This window comes from Lonchura striata, chromosome 1, assembly GCF_046129695.1.
Source record: "Lonchura striata isolate bLonStr1 chromosome 1, bLonStr1.mat, whole genome shotgun sequence".
Lineage (NCBI taxonomy): Eukaryota > Metazoa > Chordata > Aves > Passeriformes > Estrildidae > Lonchura > Lonchura striata.
The window spans coordinates 929,982-942,649 of NC_134603.1; the positions used below are offsets into that span (position 1 = coordinate 929,982).

General features: G+C 48.8%; 1 protein-coding gene across 1 annotated transcript in view; it reads left to right on the forward strand.

The window, feature by feature from the left end:
- MROH1 (maestro heat like repeat family member 1) overlaps positions 1-12,668 on the forward strand; it is a 74,940-nt gene that overhangs the window by 23,421 nt on the left and 38,851 nt on the right. Inside the window, exons 13-21 of the mRNA XM_077781500.1 lie at positions 339-449; positions 2,280-2,391; positions 3,433-3,473; positions 6,095-6,233; positions 7,255-7,307; positions 7,928-8,035; positions 8,116-8,235; positions 10,298-10,420; positions 11,349-11,618. Of these exons, the coding sequence (XP_077637626.1) occupies positions 339-449; positions 2,280-2,391; positions 3,433-3,473; positions 6,095-6,233; positions 7,255-7,307; positions 7,928-8,035; positions 8,116-8,235; positions 10,298-10,420; positions 11,349-11,618 (1,077 nt within the window). The remainder of the gene's footprint in view (positions 1-338; positions 450-2,279; positions 2,392-3,432; positions 3,474-6,094; positions 6,234-7,254; positions 7,308-7,927; positions 8,036-8,115; positions 8,236-10,297; positions 10,421-11,348; positions 11,619-12,668) is intronic.

The following is a 12,668-nucleotide window of genomic DNA, read 5'->3' on the forward strand; positions in this document are numbered from 1 at the left end:
TCCCCATTTTTTCCCATCTTCTCCCAACTTTTCCCATCCTTTTCTCCATTTTCCCCATTTCCCCCAACTTTTCCCACCCTTTTCCCAAACTTACCCAATTTTTCCAAATCCTTTCCCAATTTTTCCCATCTTTTTTCCCCAACTTTTCCCAAATTTTCCATCCTTTTTCCCATTTTCCTCTCATTTCCCCCCATATTTCCCATTTTTCCACATCCCTCTCTCCTTTCCTCCTTTTTCTCCCTGTTTTTCCCTTTTTTCCCCGTTTTTTCCCCCTTTTTTCCCCCTTTTTCCCCAAACCCTCACATTTTTTTTGGGAATTCCTCCCTGTTTTTCCCCAGCCCCCCGGAATTCCGGAGGAAAATCCCGAGGATCCGACGAGCGCCGACGTCCGGAGCGCCGGCGTCAGCACCTTGCTCCTGCTCAGCAGCACCGTGCCCCGCCTCGGCCACGTGAGAGTCCCAAAATTCCCAAAAAATACAAATTCCGGGAATTCCCGACAGGAAAAATCCCAAAATTCCCAATCCCGAGGGATTTTATCCCAAAATTCCCAATCCTGAGGGATTTTATCCCAAAATTCCCAATCCCGAGGGTTTCCTGCTCCTGCTCAGCAGCACCGTGCCCCGCCTCGGCCACGTGAGAGTCCCAAAATTCCCAAAAAATACAAATTCCGGGAATTCCCGACAGGAAAAATCCCAAAATTCCCAATCCCGAGGGATTTCATCCCAAAATTCCCAATCCCAAAACTCTCCCCTATTTTTCCCCCATTATTTCCCCATTATTTTCCCCATTTTCCTCTATTTTTTCCCCATTATTTTCCCCATTATTTTCCCCTATTTTTTCCCCATTATTTTCCCCATTTTCCCCTATTTTTTTCCCCATTATTTTCCCCTTTATTTCCCCATTTTTCCCCTTTTTTCCCCCATATTCCCCCCTTTTTTCCATCATATTCCCCCCTTTTTTCCGCCATATTTCCCCCTTTTTCTCCCCTATTTTTCCCCCATTTTCCCCCCTTTATTTCCCCATTATTTCCTGGTTATTTCCGGGTGATTTCCCATTTATTCCCCGGTTATATTTTTATTTTCCCTGCCCAGGTGCTGAGGCCGTTCCCCCATTATTCCCCATTATTCCCGGGTTATTTCCCCATTATTCCCGGGTTATTCCCCATTATTCCTGGGTTATTTCCCCATTATTCCCGGGTTATTCCCCATTATTCCCGGGTTATTTCCCCATTATTCCCCATTATTCCCCATTATTCCCGGGTTATTCCCCATTATTCCCGGGTTATTTCCCCATTATTCCCCATTATTCCCGGGTTATTTCCCCATTATTCCCGGGTTATTCCCCATTATTCCCGGGTTATTCCCCATTATTCCTGGGTTATTTCCCCATTATTCCCGGGTTATTCCCCATTATTCCCGGGTTATTTCCCCATTATTCCCCATTATTCCCGGGTTATTTCCCCATTATTCCCGGGTTATTCCCCATTATTCCCGGGTTATTTCCCCATTATTCCCCATTATTCCCCATTATTCCCGGGTTATTTCCCCATTATTCCCGGGTTATTTCCCCATTATTCCCCATTATTCCCGGGTTATTTCCCCATTATTCCCGGGTTATTCCCCATTATTCCCGGGTTATTTCCCCATTATTCCCCATTATTCCCCATTATTCCCGGGTTATTCCCCATTATTCCCGGGTTATTCCCCATTATTCCCCATTATTCCCCCATTATTCCCCATTATTCCCCATTATTCCCCATTATTTCCGGGTTATCTATCTCCCGGTTATTTTCCGTTTATTCCCGGGGTATTTCCTCGTTTTTCCCGGGTTATATTTCCATTTCCCCGCCCAGGTGCTGTGGCGGTTCCCCCATTATTCCCCCATTATTCCCGGGTTGTTATTCCCGGTTATTCCCGGTTATTTCCGGGTTGTTATTCCCGGTTATTCCCGGTTATTCCCGGGTTGTTATTCCCGGTTATTCCCGGTTATTTCCGGGTTATTCCCGGGTGGTCATTCCCGGTGTTCCCGTTCCCAGGTGCTGTGGCGGTTCCCCCGTTATTCCCGGTTATTCCCGGTTATATTCCCCCATTATTTCCGGGTTATTTCCCAGTTATTCCCGGTTATTCCCGATTATATTTCCCAGTTATTCCCGGTGTTCCCGTTCCCAGGTGCTGTGGCGGTTCCCCCGTTATTCCCGGGTTATTCCCAGTTATTCCCGGTTATATTTCCCGGTTATTCCCGGTTATTCCCGGTTATTCCCGGTTGTTTTCCCGTTCCAGGTGCTGTGGCGGTTCCTGCTGCCGCTGCTGCTGCGGCCGCTCCTGGCGCCGGCGCTGGCGCCGCTGTGCCGCAGCCTGACCCGCCTGGCCCGGCACGGCCCCCGGGAGCACGGTACGGAGCGGGAATCCCGGGAAACGGCTCGGGAATCCCGGGAAACGCTCGGGAATCCCGGGACAGGCTCGGGAATCCCGGGACAGGCTCGGGAATCCCGGGACAGGCTCGGGAATCCCGGGAAACGGCTCGGGAATCCCGGGAAATGCGGGACAGGCTCAGGAATCCCGGGACAGGCTCGGGAATCCCGGGAAAGGCTCGGGAATCCCGGGAAACGGCTCGGGAATCCCGGGAAATGCGGGACAGGCTCAGGAATCCCGGGACAGGCTCGGGAATCCCGGGACAGGCTCGGGAATCCCGGGAAAGGCTCGGGACAGGCTCGGGAATCCCGGGACAGGCTCGGGAATCCCGGGACAGGCTCGGGAATCCCGGGAAAGGCTCGGGAATCCCGGGACAGGCTCGGGAATCCCGGGAAATGCTCGGGAATCCCGGGAAAGGCTCAGGAATCCCGGGAAAGGCTCGGGAATCCCGGGACAGGCTCGGGAATCCCGGGAGAGGCTCGGGAATCCCGGGACAGGCTCGGGAATCCCGGGACAGGCTCGGGAATCCCGGGAAACGGCTCGGGAATCTCGGGACAGGCTCGGGACAGGCTCAGGAAAAGCTCGGGGAATCCCTGGGAAAAGCTCGGGGAAAGCTCGGGGAATCCCCGGGAAATCCCTGGGAAAAGCTTGGGAAAAGCTCGGGAAAAGTTCTAGGAATCCCCAGGAAAAGCTTGGGAAAAGCTCAGGGAAAGTTTGGGAAAAGTTTGGGAAAAGCTCAGGAAACCCTGGGAAAACTTGGGAAAAGCTCGAGGAAAGCTCAGGAAATCCCTGGGGAATCCCCGGGAAATCAATGAGAAATCCTGGAAAAAGCTTGGGAAATCTCCAGGAAATCCTGGGAAAAGCTTGGGAAAAGCTCAGGAAATCCTGGGAAAAGTTCTGGAAATCCCCAGGAACAGTTTGGGAAATCCCTGGGAAATCCCGGGGAATCCTCGGGAACTCGGGAATGGGGTTGGGAATATCCCGGGATTGAATTTTTTTCCTGTTTTTCTTCTTTTCCCAGAAAATCTGCCTTCCCCGCAAGCCCTGACCGTGAGGCTCCTGGTGAGATTTGGGGAATTTTTATGGGAATTTTTAATGGAAATTTTACGGGAATTTCCTGAGAATTTCCCCAGAATTTTATGGGAATTTTATAGGAATTTTTCAGGAATTTCCTGGGAATTTTTATGAGAATTTTCTGGAAACTTTCCATCAATTTAATTGAAATTTTACAGGATTTTTTTTTTTAATTTTCAGGAATTTTGGTGGGAATTTTCAGGAACATTTCTGGGAATTTTACAGGAATTTCTGGGGATTTTAAGAGATTTTTCAGGAATTTTGGTGGGATTTTTCTGGGAATTATCATGAGTTTTATGGGAATTTCATGGCAATTTTCTGGGAATTTTCCAGGGATTTTCCTGGGATTTTATGGGAGTTTCTTGGTAATTTTCCCAGAATTTTATGGAAATTTTCCAGGAATTTCCTGGGGATTTTATAGGAATTTTACAGGGAGTTCTTTTTAATTTTCCGGAATTTTGGGGGAATTTTTGTGGGAATTTTCCCATTTCGCAGGCAGCTTTCATTCCCATTTTTCCCATTATTCCCGTTTTTCCTGTTGTTATTCCCAGGCAGTTTTCATTCCCGTTATTCCCATTTTCATTCCCATTTTTCCCCTTTTTCCCGCCGCCGTTATTCCCAGGCAAGTTTTATTCCCATTATTTCTGATTTTCCCGTTTTTCCCGATGCCATTCCCGTTTTTCCCGCCATCCTTCCCAGGTGGGTTTTATTCCCGTTATTTCTGATTTTCCCATTTTTTTCTGATGTCATTCCCGTTATTCCCAGTTTTCACTCCCACTCTTCCCATTGTCATTCCCAGGCAGTTTTCATTCCCATTTTTCCCGGTTTTCCCATTTCTCACCCCATTTTTCCCGCCATTATTCCCAGGCGGGTTTTATTCCCATTATTTCTGATTTTCCCTTTTTTTTCCCAACATCATTCCCGTTTTTCTGGATCTCATTCCCGCTTTTCCCGATCTCATTCCCGTTTTTCACCCCATTTTTCCGCCACCGTTGTTCCCAGGCAGTTTTCATTTCCATTATTCCAAATTTTCCCGTTTTTCCCAATGTGATTCCCATTTTTCCCGATCTCATTCCCATTTTTCCTGATGTCATTCCCGTTTTTCCCGTTCTTCATTCCCGTTTTTCCGGTGCCGTTATTCCCAGGCGGTTTTCATTCCCATTATTCCCAATTTTTCCTGTTTTTCACTCCCATTTTTCCCGTTTCTCCCATTTTTCACCCCATTTTTCCACTGTCCTTCCCAGGTGGTTTTCAGTCCCGTTTTTCCCGTTTCTCCCCCCGTTTTTCACGTTTTCATTCCCCTTTTTCCTGTTTTTCCCCCCATTTTCATTCCCGTCTTTTCCCATTTTCATTCCCATTCTCATTCCCGTTTTCCCCGTTCCCATTCCCGTTTTCCCCGTTCTCATTCCCGTTTTCCCCGTTGTTTTCATTCCCGTTCTCATTTCCGTTCTCATTCCCGTTTTTCCCGTTCTCATTCCCGTTTCCGTTCCCGTTCTCATTCCCGTTTTCCTTGTTGTTCCCATTCCCGTTCTCATTCCCATTTTCCCCGTTCTCGTTCCCGTTCCCATTCCCGTTTTCCCCATTGTTCTCATTCCCGTTCTTGTTCCCGTTTCCATTCCCGTTCTCATTCCTGTTTTTCCTGTTCTCATTCCCGTTTTCCCGTTCTCATTCCCGTTTTTCCTGTTGTTCCCGTTCCCATTTTCCCTGTTGTTCCCATTCCCGTTCTCATTCCCGTTCCCGTTCCCGTTTTTCCCGTTCTCTTTCCCATTCTCATTCCCGTTTTTCCCGTTCTCATTCCTGTTTTCCCCGTTGTTTTCATTCCCATTCCCGTTCTCATTCCCGTTCTCGTTCCCGTTTTCCCTGTTGTTCCCGTTCCCGTTTTTCCCGTTCTCATTCCCGTTCTCATTCCCGTTTCCGTTCCCGTTCTCATTCCCGTTCCCGTTTTTCCCGTTCTCATTCCCGTTTTCCCCATTGTTTTCATTCCCATCCCTGTTCTCATTCCCGTTCTCGTTCCCATTTTCCCCGTTCCCGTTCTTATTCCCGTTCTCATTCCCGTTTTTCCCGTTTTTCCCGTTTTCCCTGTTGTTCCCATTCCCGTTGTTCCCGTTCCCGTTTTCCCTGTTGTTCCCATTCCCGTTGTTCCCGTTGTTCCCGTTTTCCCCGTTGTTCCCGTTGTTCCCGTTGTTCCCATTCCCGTTTTCCCCGTTGTTCCCGTTCTCATTCCCGTTGTTCCCGTTGTTCCCATTCCCGTTGTTCCCATTGTTCCCGTTGTTCCCGTTGTTCCCGTTGTTCCCGTTTTTCCCATTTTCCCCGTTGTTCCCGTTGTCATTCCCGTTTTTCCAGGCGGTCTCGTGGCGGCCGTGGGCGGGCGTTGTTCCCGTTTTCCCCGTTGTTCCCGTTGTTCCCGTTGTTCCCGTTGTTCCCGTTGTTCCCGTTGTCATTCCCGTTTTTCCAGGCGGTCTCGTGGTGGCCGTGGGCGGGCGTTGTTCCCGTTTTCCCTGTTGTTCCCATTCCCGTTTTTCCCGTTTTTCCCGTTTTTCCCGTTTTCCCCGTTGTTCCCGTTTTTCCCATTTTCCCCGTTGTTCCCGTTCCCATTCCCGTTTTTCCAGGCGGTCTCGTGGCGGCCGTGGGCGGGCGGCGGCCGCGGGGCGCCGGCGCTGCAGCTGCTCCGGGAGCTGCGCCTCGTCCCGCCGGAGCTGCGGGAATCCTGGAATTCCGAAATTCCCAAACTCCTGCGGCTCCTGCAAGGTCGGGAAACCCCCAGAGGGCCCCGAAATTCCCACCCCGGGAATTTCCCCATCCCAAAAAACCCGGGAAGGGAAGGGCGGGAACGGGGCCGGGGCAGGATTCGGGATGGGGATTCCGGGGAGGCTCGCCCGGATTTGGGGGATTTTCTGGGATTTTGGGGATTTTGGGGATTTGTGGGATTTATGGGATTTGTGCGATGAGATCCATGGGAAAATGGGATTTGTGGGATTTTCTGGGATTCGTGGGATTTATGGGATTTTTGGCATTTGGGGGATTTGGAGGATTTATGGGATTTATGGAATTTGTGGGATGAAATCCATGGGAAGGTGGGATTGGTGGGGTTTATGGGATTTTTGGGATTTATGGGATTTGTGGGATGAAATCCATGGGAAAATGGGATTTATACAATTTTTGGGATTTTTGGGATCCATGGGAATCTGGGATTTATTAGATTTATGGGTTTATGGGATTTTTGGGATGGGATCCATGGGAGAAGGGGATAATGGGAGTTTTGGGATGGGATTTTTGGGATTTATGGGATTTATGGCCTGAGATCCATTGGGAAAATGGGATAATGGGATTGATGGGATTTTTGGGATGGGATTTGTGGGATTTATGGGATGATGGGATCCATGGGATCCATGGGATCCATGGGATTTGTGGGATTAATGGCATTTATGGGATGGGATCTAAGGGAAAATGGGACTTGTGGGATTTATAGGATTTTGGGGATGGGAGCCATGGGATTTATGGGATTTGTGGGATTCTTGGAATCCATGGGATTTGTGGGATAATGGGATGGGATCCGTGGAATTTTTGGGATTTGTGGGATTTCTGGGATCCACTCCCCACTCCGTTTTCTCCGGGAATCTTCTCCCAAATCCCTCTGATCCCAGACCCAGCAGAATTCCCACTTTTCCCACGCGGGCATTTTTCCCAGTTTTTCCAAACCTTTTCCCTGGGGAATTCTCCCCACATTCCCGGGTCCCTGGGAATTCCCAAAATCCCGATTTTCCCCCAGAGAACACCGAGGAGTCCCTGGACCAGCAGGAGTGGGAGGAGAAGCTGCTCCAGGTGCGGATCCGGGAATTCCGGGAAGCTTTTCCCGGGATTTTGGCTCTGGAAAAGGGATCAGGGGTTGGGAAAAGGGCGGGAAGAACTCAAATCCAGGGAATTTTCCCCATGGAACTGGGGAGGGAGGAGCCTTCGGAGCTGGGGGAAATCCGGGATCGGGATCCCGAGGGAAAAGGGGCCAGGGCGGCGTTTCCTGGGAATTCCGGATTCCCAAAGGGATCTGGGGATGGGAAACCAGGATTCCAAAGGAAATTCGGGATGGAAAACCAGAATTCCAAAGGGATCCAGAGAATTCTGTGGGAATTTGGGGTGGGAATTTGGCATTCCACAGGGTTGGCAGCTTTCCATGGGAATTTGGGGATGGAAAACCAGAATTCCAAAGGGTTCTTAGAATTCCACGGGAATTTGGGATGGGAAACCAGAATTCCCAAGGGATTTCCCATGGGAATTTGGGATGGGAAACCAGAATTCCAAAGGGATTTTTCCATGGGATTTTGGGATGGAAAAGCAGAATTCCAAGCGCCGTCGCTTTGCCGTGGGGACGCGGGGGGCTCGGGATTCCCGGCTGGAATTCTCGACTGGAATTCCCGGAATTCCCAACCGCCCGTTGCCCATCCCAGTTTTTCCGGGAATCCCTGAGCTCCATCCCGGATAAATCCTGGATTTGCCCCTTGGTGGCGGAGACGTTCCGGCAGCTCCGCGACGCCGACGGATCCGCGGCGGAGAAGGTGAGGCCGGGGAAAATCCGGGAATGTTTCCCGCCTCCTCCCGGCCGTTTCCCGCTGGAATTCCCGGTTTTTTTTTCCAGGATTTCCTCTACAGATCCATGGGAACGGCGCTGGGGCTGTGGCCCGGGAAGGAGCTGGTCCGGAGGCAGCTCCAGGAGCTCCTGGAAAACGCCCAGTACCAGGAAGAGGCCGAGCGGGAGGTGAGGGATCCCCGGGAATTCCGGGAATTCCGGGAATTCCGGGGGGGTTCCCTCCTGGCGAAGGCGTGGGGCCGCTCTTCCCGGGAATTCCTGGGAATGTCGGGGTTGGGAGAGGGCTGGGATTGGGATTTCCTGAGGGGGGGGGGGGGGGAAGTGTGGAATTCCGGGGAAATGGTGGATAAAATGATGGAATTCTGGGGAAATGGTGGATAAAATGATGGAATTCTGGGGAAATGGTGGATAAAATGATGGAATTCTGGGGAAATGGTGGATAGAATGATGGAATTCTGGGGAAATGGTGGATAGAATGATGGAATTCTGGGGAAATGGTGGATAGAATGATGGAATTCCGGGGAAATGGTGGATAAAATGATGGAATTCCGGGGAAATGGTGGATAAAATGATGGAATTCTGGGGAAATGGTGGATAAAATGATGGAATTCCGGGGAAATCGTGGATAAAATGATGGAATTCTGGGGAAATACTGGATAAAATGATGGAATTCTGGGGAAATGGTGGATAAAATGATGGAATTCTGGGGAAATGGTGGATAGAATGATGGAATTCTGGGGAAATGGTGGATAGAATGATGGAATTCTGGGGAAATGGTGGATAAAATGATGGAATTCCGGGGAAATGGTGGATAAAATGATGGAATTCTGGGGAAATGGTGGATAAAATGATGGAATTCCGGGGAAATCGTGGATAAAATGATGGAATTCTGGGGAAATACTGGATAAAATGATGGAATTCCGGGGAAATGGTGGATAAAATTATGGAATTCCGGGGAAATCGTGGATAAAATGATGGAATTCTGGGGAAATAGTGGATAAAATGATGGGATTCTGGGGAAATAGTGGATAAAATGATGGAATTCCGGGGAAATCGTGGATAAGATGATGGAATTCTGGGGAAATAGTGGATAAAATGATGGAATTCCGGGGAAATGGTGGATAAAATGATGGAATTCTGGGGAAATGGTGGATAAAATTATGGAATTCCAGCTAAAATCCTGGAATTCTTTGGGATCACAACTAAAGTAATGGAATTCCAAGGAATCATGGATAAAAATCATGGAATTCCAAGAGAATCCTTACTAAAGTTCTGGAATTCCAAGGAATCCTGACTGAAATCCTGGAATTCTGTGGGATCACAACTAAAACAAAGGAATTCCAAGGAATCTCTCTAAAATCCTGGGATTCCCTGGGATTCTGGGCTAAAATCCTGGAATTCTGTGGGATCACATCTAAAATAATGGAATTCCAAGGAATCGTGGATAAAATCACGGAATTCTGGGGAATCCCAACTAAAATCCTGGAATTCCAAGGAGCCTTAACTAAAATCTTGGAATCCCAGCTCAAATCCTGGAATTCTTTGGGACCTCAATTAAAATCCTGGAATTCCAAGAAATCCCAACTAAAATCCTGGAATTCCAAGGAATCTCTCTAAAATCCTGGAATTCCTTGGGATTCCCAACTAAAACCCTGGAATTCCAAGGAATCCTGACTAAAATCTTGGAATCCCAGCTCAAATCCTGGAATTCCTTGGAGTCACAACTAAAATCCTGGAATTCTGTGGAAATCCATCTAAAATCCTGGAATTCCAAGGAATTCCTGACTAAACCTTGGAATCCCAGCCCAAATCCTGGAATTCCATGGATCCTCTTCTAAAATCCTGGAATTCTGTGGGAATTCCAGCTAAAAGCCTGGAATTCCCTGGGATTCTGGGCTAAAATCCTGGAATTCCATGGATCCTCTTCTAAAATCCCGGAACTCTGTGGGAATTCCAACTAAAATCCTGGAATTTCAAGGAATCCTCTTCTAAAAACCCCGGAATTCTGTGGGAATTCCAACTAAAATCCTGGAATTCCACGGACTGCCACCAAAATTCCTCGGGAATTCCATCCCAGCCCTTCCCAGGCAGGAATTCCTGCCCGAAAATCCTGGAATTCCTGGAATTCCAAGCGGGAATTCCCTTGGCTGGCGCAGCCCAGGAGCTGGGAGTAAACGTTGGGGGAAAAATCCGGGAATTCTGTGGGGTTTCATTCCCGGAATTCCCGCAGGGTTTGGCTTCCTGCTTCGGGATCTGCGCCCGGAGCCACCCGGAAGAAACGTTGGAAAAATTGGAGGAATTTGAGCAATCCGACGCCTGCAGGAAATCCCAGGGATTCTTCGGCATCTTCAAGGTGGGAATTCCCGGCGGATTCTCGGGAAAAATGGGAAAAACGGGAATGGCGAGGGGGATTTTGGGGGAATGTTCCATCCCTTCCTTGGAATTCCAGGATTTCAGGAGGATTTTTAACACGGTTCCCTTGGAATATTCTGTTCTTTTCTTGGGAATTCCGTGATCCCAAAAAAATCCCAGCTTTCCACAAATCCCGTCATTCTGGAATTCCGCAATTCCATGAATCCGGAGTTCCATGAATCTGGGATTCCGTGATCCCAAAATTCCAGAAATTCCAACAATTCCACGAATCTGGAATTCCGTTTTCTCCATGTTTTTCCGTGTTTTTTCCATATCTTTCCCTGTTTTCCCTCATTTTTCCCATGTTTTTCCCTGTTTTTCCCACCTTTTCCCTGTTTTCCCTCATTTTTCCCATGTTTTCCCATTTTTTCCCACCTTTTCCCTGTTTTTCCTTGCTTTCCCTCATTTTTCCCATCTTTTCCCCTGTTTTTCCCTGCTTTTCCCACATTTTCCCCATGTTTTTCTGTTTTCCTCATTTTTTCCCACATTTTCCCTGTTTTCCCTCGTTTTTCCCTTCTTTTTCCCACATTTTCCCATTTTTTCAATTTTTCCCTGTTTTCCCCTGTTTTTCCCACATTTTCCCTTATGTTTTTCTACATTTCTGATGTTTTCCCCCCTTTTCCCATATTTTTCCCCCACCTTTTCCCATATTTTTCCCATTTTCCCCAATTTGCCCCCATATTTTTCCCATTTTTCCCATTTTTCCCCCCATTTTCCCACTCTTTCCCCTGTGTTTTCCCACCTTTTATGATATTTCCCCCCATTTTTCCCATGTTTTCCCCACCTTTTTCCTTGGGTTTTTCCCTTGGCTTCTCCCCATTTTTTCCCCATTTTTCTCATTTTTCCAACACTTTTCCCTGTTTTTCCAGGACCAGAACCAGCTGGATGTGGAGCAGTCCCGGGCAGCCCTGGCGCTCTGCCTGGCCCACCTTTCCCATGGGCTTTTCCACATTTTTTCCCCATTTTTTCCCCATTTTTTCCCCATTTTTTTCCCCATTTCCCCCCCCATTTTTTCCCCATTTTTTCCCATATTTTCCCCATTTCCCAACACTTTTCCCTGTTTTTCCAGGACCAGAACCAGCTGGACGTGGAGCGGCGGCAGGCAGCCCTGGCGCTCTGCCTGGGCCGCCTTTCCCTGGGTTTTCCCCATTTCCCCCCCATTTTTTCCCCATTTTTCCCCATTTTTTTCCCCATTTCCCCCCCATTTTTTCCCATTATTTCCCATTGTTTCCCAACACTTTTCCCTGTTTTTCCAGGACCAGAACCAGCTGGACGTGGAGCAGTCCCGGGCAGCCCTGGCGCTGTGCCTGGGCCGCCTTTTCCCTTGGGTTTTCCCCATTTTTCCCCATTTTTCCCCCCATTTTCTCCCCATTTTTCCCCATTTTTTCCCCATTTTTTCCCATTGTTTCCCAACACTTTTCCCTGTTTTTCCAGGACCAGAACCAGCTGGATGTGGAGCGGCGGCGGGCAGCGCTGGCGCTGTGCCTGGGCCGCCTTTTCCCTTGGATTTACCCTGGGCTTTTCCCCATTTTTTCCCCATTTTTTCCCCCATTTTTTCCCCATTTTTCCCCCATTTTTCCCCATATTTTCCCATTATTTCCCAACACTTTTCCCTGTTTTTCCAGGACCAGAACCAGCTGGACATGGAGCGGCGGCGGGCAGCGCTGGCGCTGTGCCTGGGCCGCCTTTTCCCTTGGGTTTTCCATGGATTTTTCCCTTGGGCTTTTCCCCATTTTTCCCCATTTTTTCCCCATTTTTTCCCCATTTTTTTCCCCATTTCCCCCCCATTTTTCCCCATTTTTCCCATTATTTCCCAACACTTTTCCCTGTTTTTCCAGGACCAGAACCAGCTGGATGTGGAGCAGCGGCGGGCAGCGCTGGCGCTCTGCCTGGGCCGCCTTTTCCCTTGGGTTTTCCATGGATTTTTCCCTGGGTTTTTCCCCATTTTTTCCCCATTTTTCCCCATTTTTTCCCATATTTTCCCCATTTTCCCAACACTTTTCCCTGTTTTTCCAGGACCAGAACCAGCTGGATGTGGAGCGGCGGCGGGCAGCGCTGGCGCTCTGCCTGGGCCGCCTTTTCCCTTGGATTTTCCCTGGGCTTTTCCCCATTTTTTTCCCCATTTTTTCCCCATTTTTTCCCCATTTTTTCCCCATTTTTTCCCATATTTTCCCATTATTTCCCAACAC